The 17,727-nt window shown below is 36.6% G+C and overlaps 1 protein-coding gene across 1 annotated transcript; it reads left to right on the top strand.

The window, feature by feature from the left end:
- The first annotated feature begins 2,560 nt into the window (after window positions 1–2,560).
- Window positions 2,561–15,549, top strand: LOC142351756 (uncharacterized). Its single transcript, XM_075403946.1, has 3 exons — window positions 2,561–2,947; window positions 14,859–14,920; window positions 15,390–15,549. Exons 1-3 carry the CDS (start codon window positions 2,561–2,563, stop codon window positions 15,547–15,549), a joined length of 609 nt encoding a protein of 202 aa, XP_075260061.1.
- Window positions 15,550–17,727: the final 2,178 nt, after the last annotated feature.

Raw genomic sequence — 17,727 nt, 5'->3', positions numbered from 1 at the left:
TTAGCAGGTATTTCTTTTACCTGGCCTTATCCTTGGTAAAGTCATATAGGGCACTTTACTAAGTTTTGTAAGTTTTCTACGGATCCGTATAAGTCTTAGTAAGTTTTCGAAGTTTCTTCTAAGGTGGGCAATTAATTATGCTTTCTTTCATTTCTGCCTAATTAACATGATGATAAGCTATCATATCTTTAAAACATCTCTCTGTTGCATAAAGTGCAAGTTCAAATGACCAATTGATTATTTTATCGACATCTACTCGTATCTCGGCTCGTGAAAAAGTATGGCACCGGAAATTATCTTAAATATTTTAGTACTCTCCACTTTAACTTATCCCGGTAGTGGCTATCAATTTCGAGACAAAAATATTTTTGCTGAAAGAGAAGTTGCTTATTGATTCCAAATATAACCCACGCTTCACTGTTGTAATTTTTTAAAATACGATCACAAAGGCGGCTAAATTGAATTTTGATCGTCAATCAGCTGAAATTTCAAACTGTAAGCAATACACTCAAAGAGTTCCAGAGCATTAGTGGACAGTAGACACCCCTAAAATTGGGCATAATTGATCAAATTGTTTAAATGTATTCCACCTGCAATCCTAATACATTCGTTCTGTGAAATACACTTAGGTTCGCTAAATTGGCTTGGAATATTTTGAGGGGATTGCGTCAATGTTTTCAACAAAAGCGTTTCGAAGAAAACTGTAACGGACTACTGTAAGTGTATTTCACAGGCCAGTGTAATCACGATTTGCGTTATTTAAATCAATTATGGGAGAGGGGATTTTTGTGCATTTAATAATCGATATGATCATCTAAACATATAAGTGTATTACACACAACATTGCTTTAAAAAAATTCAAAATGAGAAAAAATAAAATATGTAGAAACGCTTCTTCATGCTATGGGAAATTTACTGATAGAATTTTGAAAGTGTTTGCCACTTTGTATCGTCAGTGTTCTCCACAAAACCACTATAGAGAGTGCACTTGAACATAACTACGATCATTCGAGGTTTCTTCTCCTTTCAAGGGATCTGGTTGCAATGACCTGACCCAATTGGCTTGGTTTATTTTTATGAGTAATCCTAGGTGATCATTAAAAGAGCATACAATCTCAGAGAATTATTTGAGTTAAGAAACGAATAGGTTTTAAAAACTCTCCTATTTATAATAAAGTAACAAAAAATAGTCCTGAAACAAAGTTCAATCTAGAAAAAAAATGATTGTGCTGGCCTTTTTTGTGATAAAGTTAAGAACCATTTGATTACTTTACAAGTTAGTAGATCATTTTTACATCACTTTTAATCAACTTATAGTGAAATTGAACGTTTGAATAAGAATCCGTGATGAAAATCTCTGAGCATGTAACCCAATGATTGACAAAAATTATGAAAACTAAAAAAATCACCTTATTTTGTCCAGAAAATTTAGTTAACCTCATTTATAAACAATGAGAATTGTTTAGTTTTTGTTTCTTTGTGAATCTTAGCACTGTAAAAATAGTGGTTGAGGTCAAATAATTTAAATTTAATTCAATTAATTTAATTTAATTCTACTCCTCTGTTGAATTCCAGAAACACTAATTTATTACAGTTAAGAATGTTTGGAAAGCCGGGTGCTGCCTGTTTTTTAAAATTTTTGTAAATTTATTTATTGATATGGAAATTTTTGAAAAGAATACGTGTCCATTCGCAAACGAATGAAATCTGAGTCGGTCTTAAATACCCTATAGCAATTTCTTTATATGACAATGATCGGAAGTGCCAATATAAAAAACCATGAACTATAGACTTATAAGTTGACAATGCAGTTTCCTGCCACAGAAGATAAGATGGCTTAGCGAGGCACGCAGGCCTTAGAATAGTCTATTTAGTAAATTTTTTGCTAGGTGCAAAAAATAATCTAAGTTTTGCGAGCAAAAATACAGGAGATGCGATATTTTCAAAACTTCAAGGAATGCGGGGTGCTGCCCAACTGCTTTCGACTTAATCATCATTCTCGCAGCCAATTATAATTTGAAAAGGCGGCAATGGAAGCTGGTTTTCCAATTGATGCGGCAGAGTAGCGGAATTACATGTCACATCATGCAAAGTATCATAAACATTTTTTTGTTTGTGCCACCTGCACAGACAAGTGAATATTTTCTTAGGGATTTGGCTACTATTATCGAACTACTAGCGAATTATCGGCTATTATCGGTGAACTACTAGCACATTATCGCTGTCTTTGTCCACAGTTGCTATTAGGCGTCAACTTCGGTGATATTGACTATTTTTTATCCTTTTTGTAGTTATTAAATATCTCTTGATCAAACCTATCGAGAGATCAACAGACAGATAGCTGCGCTTGTTTATTAAAAAACATCTAAGTCAACAATTTATCGAAACTTTTAAATCAATGTAAAGTTAACCACGCCACATTTTAAGTATTGACAATTAGATTTTTAATTACTCAATTGCAACACAGAACTAAATTTTTATAGTCAGGTTACAACCCCTCTTCTGGAAGGAAATTATATATGGATGAGTTTTTGTTTCAGACAAATACTGCCTCGCCAAAATGAGTAATCTCTTGTGCAAATTAAACAGCTACATTTCTCTCGCTCTCCTACTCATCTCTGATTGGCTGGAGCTGACGGTTGCTGCAGATCGCTTATTGGCCCTTAAAAGACCCCACTTTTACAAGCACAACTGCAACCAACAAGCGGGTCTTCTGATCTGTGGTCCAATAATATTACTCGTTCTGGTTTTCGCCTTTCCGAAGTTCTGGCAAAGTTCTCTCGAGCCCCAAGGATGTCTGAGTGGGAATGACCTTTATGACAAAATGCTCTTCTTTTCTGGAGTCCCAGTAGTCTTGATGGTTTCTGGTGCTACCATCGTAATGATGGCTGAGTTAAGGAGGAAGCGGGAAGCTGGGACAAAAGTTCAAACAAATTTGGAGCGTTCGGTGAGCAATTGCTTGCCTCTTTTTTGTACTGTAACGTAACGTCTCTATCTACATACATCTTGAGGGGGGGGGGGGGGGTGGGGGTTGTATGACATATCTACCGTTCTAGGGGAAGGGGGATTAAGTTTGATTTTACTTTCCCCTAAGGTACACAGGCCGAGGTATAACCGCAAAAACATGCAGTCGTTAAGCTAAAAATGTTTCCTGTTCTTTTTGTGCCGATTCTTTTACAGATAAGGTTACAGATAACGTTATTTTGATGGGAGATTACAACTTGAATTATCTAAACAAGACAGAAAAAAGTGAACTAGACATTTTTGCGTTCTCACGTTCTAAATTTGACTTTTCTCACGTTCTAAATTTAACAGAGATCTTGCCCTTGCCGAACGGTGGAGAATGTACCAATCTAAGAATTGCAACGATATGTTTGATTCATTCAACGATATTTTTGCGAAAATTGTTGAGAAAAACGCACTAATTCAGACTGTTAAAAAAAGGGGAGAAAATTTTAATTATTCTAAGCCCTGGTTAACACAAGAATTAAAGCATTTGATTGCCCAAAAAGATTTTTAGTTCAATAAATGGAAAAAAGTCCTGACAACGAGACGTACAAAGAATTTAAGCGTTAACAGGAGATTGAGGGAGGCGCACAACGATTTTTGCATTAATTTCTTCCAAAGACTACCAATAAGTAATGAACCATGGAAATTCATTAAACAGAAGATCAGTCCGAGTGAAAAAGGTGTCAAGGTTGGATGAAATCAGATTAGAGAGTGGTGAAATTTCAAGGGAACCAAAAAATATCGTCAATTGTCTAAATAGATCATTTGCTAATCTAGGTGTTTTCAAAGGTTCAGATATTGCCTGTAAATACCCTGATAAACTTAATATACCTGAATTCATATTCAGAACTGTGACTGGAAAAGAACTTTATTCAGTCATTGACTCGCTGGACGATAACAAAGCAGCGGGACCTGGTGAAATCTCAATTCGTCTCATAAAGTTTTGCAAATTAGCTATAGGCGTACATCTACAGTTCGCCTTAAATGAGTGCATTAAGGAGAAAATTTTTCCAACAAAAGTGAAACCAGTCTATGTAACACCTATTTTAAAAAATGTGATAAATTAGATAGCACAAACTATCAACCAATTTCAGTAACTCCGAGTTTTGCTAAAATCTTTGAGCGCCTCCTTCTGACTGAGATGACGGATTTCGTTGATAAGCATAAAATTATTAATAAAGAGCAATTTGAATTTCAGAAAAAAACGTCAGCGACAGATGAAGTTTTAGAATTGGCTGAAACAGTTCCCACTAAAGCGTTTAATTCCATTTCGCATAACATTTTCCTTAAAAAAGTTAAGATGTATGGTTTTTCACAGGAAGAAAAAGAAATTCTGTTTTTATTTCTTGCCAACCGCAGACAAAAGGTAAAACTTAATGGCATGTTCTCTGATTGTGAAATTTTGAATCACGGTGTGCCACATGGAATTGTTTTAGGACCACTCAATTTTCTTTTATATGTGAACGATTTCTCATCTAATATAAACACAACGCATAACGTATTTCAATTCGCAGATGACACAAGTATTGTCTGTTGTGGACAAAAAAGTAGCTTACACGAAAAATCATGGAAATTTTACAGAAAACAGAAGAATATGTAGAGATGAACAAACTAACTTTGAATACAAACAAAACCGAATTAATCGTTTTCTCGCGCGATTATTCTCATTTCGGATCCATTTTTTACAAAAACGATGTTCTCACAACAGATAAAAATTGAAGATATCTTGGTATTCAAATTGACAGGAATCTCATAGTTTCGATGAGCCATTTGAATAAAACCATACAAAAATGGCTCATGTTATAAGATCAATTTACTTAATAAGACATCAATTCCCCTGAACTCGCGCATTCTTCTTCTAAAATCACTTGTGCTTTGACATTTATCATTTTTGGCTATCTTTTTTCAAAATTTATCTGCAAAAAACCTAAAACGCCTTAACCGACAGATTAACTAGGGTATAAAGGTGTGTTTTCTATGCAAAAAGTATAATAAAGCGGAAGATCTAATAATCCGGACAAAGACCGTACCACCTGAGCTATTATTAGCAAATTTGACGCTAATCAAATTTAATTATGATATCGCCAGGCCAGAAAATTCTGAAAATTTTCACGGGTGTCTGAATCTTCATCAAAATAATCGAACAAAACAATTGAAAGTTAGACAGAATGCCAAAACCAGCTTTGGAATGAATTTGATCATTAGTCAATGCGTACAAAAATGGAATAAGTTACCGCAGTGGCTTAAGTTGGCAAAAATGGAAACGTTTTTAATTTACTTGTTGCAAAAAAAACATGAATTTGGAATGTCATTATATGCATTTCTATTTGGTGAATCGAGTGATTCAGCGACCGGCATTGAAGTATGGAATTTGTGCGTGTCAGGTATTCAATGGAAATTCTTACCTGAATCCGGAACCGCCTATCCGTACTTAACTCCATGTGCGTTTCAGTGCAGGGCCAGTGTAAATGCAATTCCCCATCATTATTGAATCATAGACTGACTCATTTCAGTTTCTTGATTTGCCAGACTTGCGCTCATCCACACTTTGCAATGGCTAAACTTGCGCCAATTCTGATTTTTTATTTTTCAGACTTGCGCCAATTCTGATTTTATACCTTTCAAACTTGCTCCAACTCTGATTTTTATTTGCCATACTAGCACCCATTCTGTTTTTTAACTGGTTAGACTGACACCAATTCCGATTTTTTACTCAAAAAATTATCAAAAATAGCCTGGGAACCGTCAAAAATAGCCGAAAAAACCGTCAAAAATAGTCGAAAAAAACGTCAAAAATACCCGAAAAAAAAACGTGAAAAAAGCCTGGGAAACGTCAAAAATAGCCAAAAAAGGTCAAAAATAGCCGGCGAAACGTCAAAAATAGCGGATAAAAAACATCACAATAGCCGAAAAAAAATTGAAAAAAACAATGGAAACGTCAAAAATAGCCAGAAAAACGTCATTACCATCCCAGCTAAAAATATGCACGGAAGATAACGGCGCAACTCGCAGTACATTAAAAGCGACGACCCATAACCAGCGTTATGAATCTACACATTTTCTACACAGTGTCAGTGGCAAATTTATAAAACTCAAAACGAAAAGATTATTACCTCACCAGCTAAACAAATACAGAAACTTAATTCAAATTTTTTAGGAACAGCTTGGAATGATCGAACAGACCACATAGCGTTATTACGCGGAATTTTCAACAAAAAATTTCAAAAAATGAATTCAAATGATTTATTGAAAGGAACAACTAGGAATGATCAAACACCCCACATAGCGTTATTGCTCGAAATTCTATTTCAGATAATGCAAATGCAAAGACTTTACTCAGTTGGTCAGTATTAACAAGAAATTCTTTATCAGTTTATGTGATTCTGTAGAAATATTTACAGGGCCTATTTCTTCTTCAACTTCAAACCACACGATGTGAGCAAAAACAGGCAAACCGTCCAGCTGTTTTAGCTCGAGAATAGCACGGAGAATCGAAATATACACAGTTCCCAATGAAACGATTGATTATTTGTATATTTTATTTCTGGCCGAATTTTCGATTTCTTTCTTGAAGTTTGTGAATTGTTTCAGATTGAGTTTGTCCCAGCAAGATCCTCATGATTATTGCGACTGATGTTTCGATCGTTGTTTTTTCATTATCAAGCAAATTCTTGCGCTGAAGAAATTTTCGACAAATAGGTCAAATTCGATTGGCAGATTCGAAGCTCGTCATCAGGAACGTGAAAAGCGGGTGAAATTATTGCACTTGGTCAGGAAGGTTCCTCAGCGATTGTAAATTGGTTGTTTCTGCTCGCTCGTTGCCTTAAAAAATTGGCAACATTCGAACAAAAAGTATTCAGTATGTTCTCGGCTAAAATAAAGTTAAGACTGTCACATGTCGTCTCAAGAAGACGCCGAACTCCAAATAAAAGGAAAAGCAAATTGTTGTAGTGCAGGGAACCAACTGAGCTCTGAAAAACAATTGAGCTAATATAAAACAGCCAATTAAAAAACTCATTGGCTTTGAATTGGGCAGCTCATCGAGAGCGCGAATTTTTCGGGCATAGGTTATCATCTCGCTCGGGCAGTTCTTACTGAGAACAGTTTTGTTCACCTGTTCCAAAAGAGAGGTTGCAATCGTAAAAGGCATTTTAACAATTCTGGAAAGACTCCAAGAAGCACACAATGCACATAACCACAGGAGCCGCTAGGGCTAAAATTTCAAGAAGATCAGAAAATGCACTTCGCCTTTTTACAACGAAATCACTTTCTTCTGCTCTTTCAATTTGTCGTGCGCACATAAGCGTAGCTTCGGGTTTCTTTATAGGAATTTTCATATTTAGGGAGTAATAGGCGTGGGTTCTTCCCATTATCTTCCCCGCGGCGATACAATAATGACAGCCATAGTCTCCATTTAAAGAATTGTGTACAAAGCACAATGTTTTACAGCTATTGGTGACACTAATTCCGCGTTCAGTAGTGGAACAATCTGATTCCTATTTCGGGTGCCAGATCCCACAAACAAGCCTGCAAGAACAATGTTTTTTCTCGCCGTTTGCAAAATGGGGGTTACGTCCGAGCATTGAAGCCAGATAGGCCATGCTTCTCTCTTGTAGGTTGATTTCTTCACATTGACGCCATCTGTTGATAATATGAGATTTAGAAACACGTTTGAGTTCTGCATATTGATAATTTACGCTAAATTTGGGTTGAAATCAATATTCCAATCGGATGATCGAAAGCTGGCGTAGTCAAATATTTCCTGCAGTTGATAAAGGAAACTTAAAACAAGCGTGGTCGTGGACTCGTTCTGTAATACAGACCAAGTATTTAAATCAGACTGCATCTTCTCCTGGCGTACGTATGCATGCGCAGGCGGCAAAACAATTTTGGATGGTAGAAGAATTCCGACAATTGAATATAAAGACGTAGCAGCATTGTCTGTGAGGTTAAATCGTGAAATGAAAAAGTCAATGAGCAACGTTTCTTCGTGAAGGGTCACCCAGGAACCAGGATAAAGTTCTGGCGAAGAGATTTCTTTAAAACTGGAGTTCATATTTTTATTGGCTTTGCAGTTATCGGGCAAGGAGCTGAGTTCGGGAAGAAGATAATGAATTGGCGAAGAGATTCTGGGGATGTGTTCTTGATTCGTATAGTCGTTATACACGACTGTATCATTTGCACCGCCACTGCTTTCCCGTTCATCTTCTAAGAAAACCTCATGCGTTGCAGGACTGACAGTTGTTGGAGATCTGGCAGGCGTTGTTGGATTGACAGGCGTTGGAGGACTGACAACATTATCAACTACTGGTGAAGCGACTAATTTATTGTACAAATTGACCAGCTGGTTTCCTCTAAGACGTTTTCTTTTCGGTTGGCCTTTGGAAGTCTAAAGCTAAACGTTGCTCCGCAATAAGCCCCTTGGAAATATCCGATAAAAACTCGCCCAGAAACCCTTTGAAACAAAAATCTGCTGTCAAGGTTCTCTCATGTTCTCAAGTTCTGCACAAGCAGGAATGATTGGCAAAAACTCGGAGCCATACTTGACAAGAATTTCCAATTGTGCAGTTATAGTATCTTTTACTCTTAACTTGACAACACTTACGGAGCTGGAAAATTCATACTCGCAATTTGAGTTGCAATCTGAGTTACCAAAACGGATTGGGCCGACAAGCAGCAAATTTTCCTTATTCCGTTGTGTTGTCATAACCGACGAATCAGTTATCCCGTCTCGAATTGGGCGTACGAAAGCAAGCGTTCCCAGTCGTTTAACTTCAGTGGGTTTCCACGGCAATTTACCCGTATACTATAAATGATCGTAGCAACCAAAACAATTGTACTCAATTGCAAAATTTGGATTGAGCGATTTGTAGGCGTCTGTCAATGCTTTGCAGGTATATTGCCACAGACTGTTGAACGATAATTTTGGAGTAAAATTTGTTAAAGAAAGAGGTCGGACTAAACATTCAGCTTTACTATCATGCTTTTTGGACAATTTGTTTTACAGTAAAAAAATCACATTGACATAAAAGAATCCAATCAACTTTTCTGGACAACAATGAACAATTTTAGAAAGAATATTTTCACGAGTGTCGTGTCACGTAAGAAATTTACCTACTGAAACCTTGGTTTGAAAGAAAGAAAAAAATACATCGAGTGATTTGTATTGAGTAGAAAAAACTAAAAGAATACCGCAGCATAATTTATATCAGTTCCAGATCTAAAAATAATCTTGAAATTTCAAACAAAAAACAAAAAACGAAGTCGTTTTTGAAGCTAAAGCGCAACTTAATTGAAAACAAAAACAAGATCTGCGAAGGAGAAACCAACGAAAAGCAAAGCTTCGTTAGCGTTCATCGTAACCAATTGAGCTAGTCCATATTTCATTTTGGTGCTACATTAGGGAGATCTTCCTTTGCTTTTCCTTCAGCTCCTGCGGCTTTTTTTGTTGGCTCGATTACTAAAACTCATTTTTCGGCATCGTACATGGCCAGTCAGTCATCTCCATATTTGATTTGAAACAGCTCTAAACATAAAATACACTATTTGTCTGTGAAAACTACAAGTATGGATACTTTGAAAAATGAAAAACGGTCTTTCAGCTTTCGAATAGCTGAGAAAATTTCCAACGTCTCCATTTTCTAATGTCCGCAATTAAAAAGATACCTTTCCTTGCGCCCTTTCTGACCAGCGAGAAATCTGTCCTCTGAACAGCGGTGTCGTTTGCTATTGCTTTTGGGGACAGCATATATATCTTCTGTTATTCAATTGTACAGCGCATATTGGTGGACTGACGCATTAGACTCCCAGGATTTTGGGCACTTAGTTTGTCAAGTCAAATTTTCCCTGGACCTTGGGAACGGGCTGAAAAACTCTCGTCTCATCAACTTCTCTTGGTTGGGGGAGCGCAAGACCAAATCGGGCCATCTCTTGATTCTACAAAAACAGACGGACCATGAAATAATTTGCATTCAGCTAGATCTTTGGAAAACGTTGCAAAAACGGGCAGAAGTTGGAGGGAAAAAACGAGACTATAAACCATTGTCTTCAGTTGAGCAATGTGCTGCTGCATCTCCAAGTAATTGCGATTTGCCAGAGATAAAACTGAATTGCAGAGACCTTTCTTTCACCGCGTTGTGCAATTCTGCAACGGTGTCACGTATCTCCTTTTGAGTAGATATCATCAGTTTCAGTACATAACGCAAGCTTTCTTCTGTTTCTACATTTTTGGTTGCTTGCACAGTGCTACTGGAATGCACTTTTTTGGAATCCAGAATGTTCATTTTCTTTGGTTGACTTGAGGAACCTTAAAAAATTTAAATTGAAAAAGAAATTGAAAATTATGTTTATCGCAAAAAAACACCTGAACTGTAAAGTCGGGATCCTGATACTTTTCCTCATTTTAGCATACGTACAAAATTCTGCGTAGATCATTGTCATCGAGTTAGGGACAACTAGATGTGACTGGCAGATCATTTTGCAGATTGTGCACTGAAGGACTTTCTTGGAATGAAGGCATTTTTGACTTTTTTGGATAATCATCTGCTGTTATTGAAGGGTCGAAAGTGACTAGCGGGATTGTGACTTTTGAAACATCGGAGATGCCTACGCTTGACGTTTCAGCTTCGCCCAATTCTACTAGTTTCAATTGCTGGCCATACTTGTTCAAGTGCTTCTCAGCGGCTTCTTTGTGACCTATTTCACAAATTTAGGTTTCCCAGACTTAGTCACCAGTTAGTGAGTTTCTCTGCTCAAATTTTTATAAAACTTACTGCCCCCACCTAATTCTAATGAGGGGATTATGCTGCAGAAATGAGGAAAAACTTAAAGAGCAACGAAAAAAAGCCGAATTGGCTTAAAATTTATAATGAACTTGACCTGTTTTTCCAAGCGCTGAGATGGCATTAGTCCCACAACACTAAAGTGCGTCGCAAGAATTGCACCCATTTTGTGATTAGGGAACATTAGCACCCACAACCAACTCTAAGAAACATGGTGGCCCAGTTTTGCCCTTGTTGAGCCGTTTCGCTATCCTTCTGACTCAGGCCTCTATTCTCTCGCAGCAACCATTTTTCTGCCTCTACATTCTAAAGTAACAACAAAAACTCATTACTTATCACAGCAAGAACTGAAAGAAAAAGATATGGTGCATTATATTTTGCCATGAGACAGGCAGAAATAGTAAATTGAATTAATGTAAATATGACACAAAAGGCCATGGAGCTAAAGGTAAAGTTGTCACACTTCGGTTCAATGACGCATGTTCCAAAGCAAAAAAAAACTTTTTTAACTCATTCAAAACGAATCAACATATTCAATGTTATCATCAATAACATAAGAGCTTTCTAAGAAGCCACCCTTGACTAATTTTGAAGCATTCTTCAATGAAGACATTGAGGTACGAGTGTTCCATACCAAGTCTAAAATGGAGGATCATCAATAACATCAATTATCTCAACAACTTTAGATTTAGCGACAACAAGATATGATGCATTAGAACTGTCCTCAACTAGGATTTGAGGCCGTGGAGATAGAGGTCAATATATCACAACACGGTTCAATGACGCATGCTCCATAACAAAAAACAACAAATAAAACATTCAAAACAAAACCAACGGTACTGTGCTAGCAATAGGACTATGGGAGCTTTCTAACAGGCTAATTTTGACTATGTTTGATGTACTCTCCAATAAACTATTAAAGTATGAGCGTTTTGTACCACGTCAAAAATGGATGATCATCATGAACACCAACAAGAAATATCTCAACAATACTTGAATGAAATATATATAATACATTAAAAGCAACCCGAACTACATGGAGCTGTAGAACCCTAACGAAGCAGACATTTCAAGGATATATAGTACATTGTATTTGGAACATACAACACAAAAGGCCATGGAGATTAGGGTACGTCAGCCGTTTTTGGGTTTAAATCTTGTCGAATTTTTGTTTTCATCAACTAGCCGATCTGAACAATTGCTCTTTTGCCCGCGTGTAAATTGGCATTGACTCAGCAACAGTTTGGGACACTTCTGGAGGTTTTGGGATTTTTGTGGGTTTGATCGCTTTGGACTATCCAGGTGTCGCTCCTTGTGGTATTGCCAATATAAGTGGGCGCTAACAACCGACGTTGTACATCCGATTGAACCCCGGAACCTCTTCCCATACCCCTCTTTGTCACTCTCCCTTTGCTGATGCATACCCTGGTTCCTAGTCCTGGCATAGTTAACAAAGTATCTGAAAGTGCATTTTGGATGAAATTTGGTGATGTCCTTTTTGGGTGCCACCCCAGCTTTTGGGAAACGAATGTTCAGAATCTCAAGTATTGCGGTTAAAGAAGCCAATGGACGACGCCCAGAGCCACAACGAAAAGACCAGGGTACAATGTATTAGCCAATCAGTAGTTGGTTTGGAAACACGGAGGAGCAGTAGACGGCAAAACGTAGTGTACAGGTCAACTCCAGAATGGTAAAAATAACAGGACAGATTTTTAAGTGGTGAATAGCATCACAGAATGCACGAGAAGTGCTAATAAAGATTTCAGTGTAAATCAGATGTTAGATCGTTTAACTGACGAAATGGAAAAATTTTACCACACAATTGACAGCGAACTCAAATTTGGCACGTGAGCCTCTCACTGTCTGTAAGCAAAGACAGAACAGAGGACCGACAGAAACATGGAAAATTTCACTTTAGGCTTGCAGACCAAACATACTGGTCCGGCATGTTGCAGTCACTATGGCTATTTGACAAAAATGATCTGGAAACCTTGACGTGGAAAGAACTGGAAACTCAGGACAACGACAGTCAACATCATCATAGACACCACTTCAAGTCACGTGATCTGGGAGATGAAAAACTGGTAACCATTGGAGAGAGTTTGAACTCAATTCCTTTGATTCCAGTTTTTAAAGAGAAGAAAGGAGAGAAAGATAAAGAAGAAACTTTAGGTCAGAGTGATGCCTGGTTGTCTGGGCCGAACTGACCTGAGTGACCAATGTCGGTGTCACTCTATGCTCGATCTTAAAATTTTCAGTGAAATTGACAAGCATTTATTTGAAATCTATTAATTTAGTTAGCACACTCATATCAAAATTTGAGCCCAAAACATTCACTCAACAAAAAGTTATTAACGAAAGAGCAAACGGCATGACCCAGTTTTTTCTGGGCACAGGGCCTGAAATCTTGAATAATTACTAAAATACTGATCGAATCGGAACCAGACCTGGTTCATTAGAATTGCCGTGAACTCAACTTTAAAATACTATATAAGACTATGTATTTTGACAAGTGGTTCCAGAAATATCGGTCACTGAACTCAGCGCAAATTGAACCAAATCGATATATGCCACCCAGTGCTCGTTCGTTAATTTTTCAGTGGATTTGGAACCCAACTACTTCAAACTTATTATTTAGTTAGTACACATAATTAGCTCACTCATATCGAAATTTCAGCCCAAAAAATTCGCTCAACAAGAAATTATTAACGAACGAGCAGACGGCATGACCCAGTTTTTCCGGCTACAGGGCCTGAAATCTTGAATAATTAGCAGCATACTGTTCCAATCTGCATATGCCATCCTGTGCTCCTTCGTAAAATTATGACCATAGACTTTAGATTAAATAATTGAGGACAAGATTGGCTCTTTTACTAGCTGGTACCCAGAGATAGAACACATTTCTTCAAGAATTTTGCCTTGACTATCTTCGGGTTGAGAAAATACAATTATCTAAAAGGTAAAATTACTGAAATTCTCTTCAAAAACGGGCTGCAAAGACCCATAACACCTGAAAGGGGACAGAATCAGTCGCCAGCAACAGTCCTTCCCTCCCGTCATCATTTCATAGCACCCCGGAAAAGTGACCACCCCTGAAATGCGAAAATCGTTGCACGTTATAAAATTTTTTGAAATTCGAAAATTTCACATGAATTTTTTTAAAAGTTAATTTACACTTGGGAATTACTGGCCAAGTGTTATTCAAGTCTGATATGACTAATACACTTGATATTGCATTGATTTAGTGCTGATTTTTGTAGAAAGACTTGCATTTATACTGGTTCAGTACTGAATCACACTTGGGTTTCCGTACGGACAGGTCTTTAAGATTTTGACTAGAATTTTGAAAAGATTCTTGTAGAGCAACTAAATTTTGTTAATGCAAGCGTTAATTCAAGCGTTCGTCCTTTTCACTGTACGTCTTCCACTGTGTTACACAATAGACTGTCTATACGTACCACCCAGAGGTGGTGAATTGAGCCCAAAATACAGATTCATAGTTAAAAAAATGTAAAGAAGTGATCAGTGTTTGATTGATTTGGGACATGCTCGATTACTTTTGTTCTAGTATGTGTGAAAAAGATTTTTGAGGCTTTTAGCTCTATTGCGAATTCAGCTACAATCTTTTTGTTCATATATCTTCTTTGTCTGATTAACAAGGATGTTCATCCCGGTCACTAAGCTAAGGGGAGGGAGGGGGGGCGGGGTGGTCAAACGGAAAAGATCCAACTTGAGCGTGAGTGTTTTAGTGTACATTATTATACAGCTATGTTTTTTGATGTTGGATCGTGATAGCCGAGTGAAAACAGTAACAGCCTACTATGGAAAGGCTGTCTTATAATGTGTTTAAATTGCAGACCTACTTGATTTTAGTATCCGATATCAGTCAACGTTGAGATATATTGTTAGGTATTTGAGGTATTCGATAATTGAGTTTTTAGATAACGGAGTTAATGACTATACCATGGACAGTTTTGTTCGTTTTGTTCAATATAAAACACAAAGACTAATTGTGCCTAGAAATCGACAATGATAGAATGTGTACCTGAAAATGGTACTGTTATTTAGGTGACTGTTGCTTTGGGAATCAACTGTTCTATCTTTGCTGTCGCCGGAGTTGTACAGTACAGGTTAAAAATAACTATTTCGTTAACTAGCCTGAAATTTCAGTTGCGTGGATATACGCGTGAACTTTATCTTTTGAGCAATTTTTAAAACTAAAGTTTTGATTGATAATTAGTTTCAACTAATTTAAGTCCGAATATTTTCCGTTTGATATATATTTTTACTATCAGCTCATCAGGAGCGTCTTTAGTTTGAACACCAACATCAAGTTTTAAGCTAAATAATGCTTTTTTATGAATAAAAGCAAACATTTTTTATGTGAAAAACGAAAAATACTGATTAAATGTGATTCATAAATTGTAGATCAATTGTTTTCATAACTACTGTTATGTTAATCAATTTAATTGTATAAGGAAGAATAAGGAAAAATAAGGCAAAATAAGGAAAAAAAACTGTTTTTTTTTTGATAAACGGTGACAAAATATCGTTTGTGATCCATTATTGTAAATTTGCCATTTGCTCCATTCATTTTAGCACTATTGCGTCATTAGTGAACGCCGATAACCAACAACGCAATTTGATGGCCGTTGGGATCTCAAAAGTCATTGGCAACATCCCGATGCTGCTCAGAGGACCGATATACTTGATGATCAAACCAATGAGAGCCGCTTTCATCAGGTCAATCAAATGTTGACAGACAGAAACAAGTCAAAATCACACTTTCAACACAAAATTATAACCGCTCAACCCATTAACATATGTACTGTCAATCCCTGAAATCACCTCTATAATTTGATGAAATGACGGACGTTATAAATCCTTGATTGCACAAGAAACCTTTCTAACCATTAATAAATCATCATCATTATTCAAATAGATACAAAACATCCAATATGACACCCAAGTTACATAATGAATGTGATTACTTTTTTTGTATTTTCGGGAATATCTCAAAATTGGAACAAAAACTATTTGCATGAAAAAAAGAACATTTTACTGCGCGATGAATGCACGCGTCGCTTCGGGGACCTGTTTCAACACGATGCAGCAACACGATGCTAATATAGTCTGTCCCATAAAGTTGAAATAAGCGAACGTTCGAAAAACGCCAAAAACGTGCAATTGACCAATGTGCTCATTTGAATGTCAACGTTTTCTCCATTAAGTTTCTGTTCATCAATTTTTTCTACATGTTTTAAATTTGAACTTTGGCCTTTGAACTCTAACCTGTGGCTTTTGAAACGTTCGCTTATTTCAACTTTATGGGACACGCTATACCAGTGATATTTTAATTCAAGACTTGTATTTTGTCATGCCGTATCCCATACAGATTGTATTAGAAATCTTCTATACGAGACTTTTTCATTATTTTTCATTTTTATATTTTTTCATTGTCATGCGATGGCTGCTTCCATTATTTGTTTATATATATTTTTCCCTACCTAATAAAGAGTTGCAACTTATGGCTAGCAATTTGAACATAGATTTGGTAATTAGTAAGCTGAAAATTTTCAGAACAATTTTTTTTGCGGTGAACCGGTTTAAAAAAATTATCAGAAAAATGTCTGTAAGATTTTTAGATTTGGGAAATTTGTACAAGCATTGCCCGGAGCGGAGAACCACACAAACACTTTCATGGTCTTGGAAGAGACACAGCAAATCTAGCCAGATCTTGCCATGATTTGGTTTAAAAAAGGTTGACGAATTTCACGAGCTTGAAAACAGTTGGCGTTGTTTCTCAAGATCTAAGAACAGACGTTGTGGAAATTCAGGCGGCCTTCAAAAGAAACTTTTTGGGATCTGAATAATCGGTTTTTACCGAAATTAACAAAGGGGGTCAACAAACAGCTCAACGAAAGATGTGTTTCTTACAGTTTACAGCGTAGGTTTCTATGATCTGTCAACAAAAGTTATCGTGAGAAATATAAAATTTTGCTCAGAAAAATTTGTGCTCGATTCTTGTGTTCTTTCTCTTTCTCTTTTTGGAGCTGTGAGAAAACAGAGATGAGGTGGAATACAGCCTTTTATCTGATTCGTAGGTTTTTATCAAAGATAATGCAGGGGGTCGATAAAATAATCAAGTAAAGACGAATTTCTTACAATTTTTCTGTTTCCATCACCTGACAAAGGATGTAGTGGGGATCCAGGTCTTTCGGTTGGGACCACAGACAGCTTTCACAAAGACATTTTTGAGGTCTGAGTCAATGCATAATATAAAACTCGGGTACAAAATATACGCAAGCAAGGTTGTGTTTTCTTTCAAACTATCTTTTTTTTTGTTTAATTCTTTATCACCGCTTCAACCAAATACGATTTTTTTTCGGAAAATATTTTCACTAAAACACTGCTCAGTTTCAAACTCAGTTGCAACATCCAGGGAATGATTCGTTCTGTGCTGCTTCTTTATGTATTTAAATTAGCTGTGTGAATAATCTTTTTCGAAGCAAAATTTAAGGTCTTTTGTCTAGACCAGTTGTACAATATTTTAAATTTTTTTATAAAGTAAAGAGATCTTTTTTCTTTAGATTTTTCTGTTCGTCATTTGGGCTCATATTGACGCTATTATGTCGTCTTTCGGCCGTTTATTGTATATCAGTTAACTGTGATCTTTGTTGTAGAGTTGAGAGTCAAACAACACCTAAAAAATGAATCCGTTCTTGAGTCAAAAATTAAATCCGAGAGAGCACATATTCTCAGATCTTGTCAAAATTACGGCCAGATCTTGAATTTTTTTCAAATCAACTTGTTTTAATAGCCTGAGAATAATTTCATTTATTTTTGAAGTAAATTCTCCAAAGTAAACCGAAAAATATTTGCTTCTTGTGTTTTGTTTTCATGTGACGTGAAGCCATGAGAAAGCAGAAAAACAGTG

The sequence above is a fragment of the Convolutriloba macropyga genome, chromosome 1 (genome assembly GCF_964194025.1).
Source record: "Convolutriloba macropyga chromosome 1, txConMacr16.3, whole genome shotgun sequence".
Taxonomy (NCBI): Eukaryota; Metazoa; Xenacoelomorpha; order Acoela; family Convolutidae; genus Convolutriloba; species Convolutriloba macropyga.
The sequence above is the reverse complement of the archived record's forward strand: the minus strand, read 5'-3'. Positions and strand labels throughout refer to the sequence as shown.

What these genes read in the sequence shown, in the direction of transcription:
- LOC142351756 (XM_075403946.1), top strand. Translation starts at nt 2,561, where the DNA reads ATGAGTAATCTCTTGTGCAAATTAAACAGCTACATTTCTCTCGCTCTC. An exon ending in AAACAAATTTGGAGCGTTCG is followed by an intron (nt 2,948 to 14,858) that starts GTGAGCAATTGC and finishes ACTGTTATTTAG; the next exon opens with GTGACTGTTGCTTTGGGAAT. An exon ending in GCCGGAGTTGTACAGTACAG is followed by an intron (nt 14,921 to 15,389) that starts GTTAAAAATAAC and finishes CATTCATTTTAG; the next exon opens with CACTATTGCGTCATTAGTGA.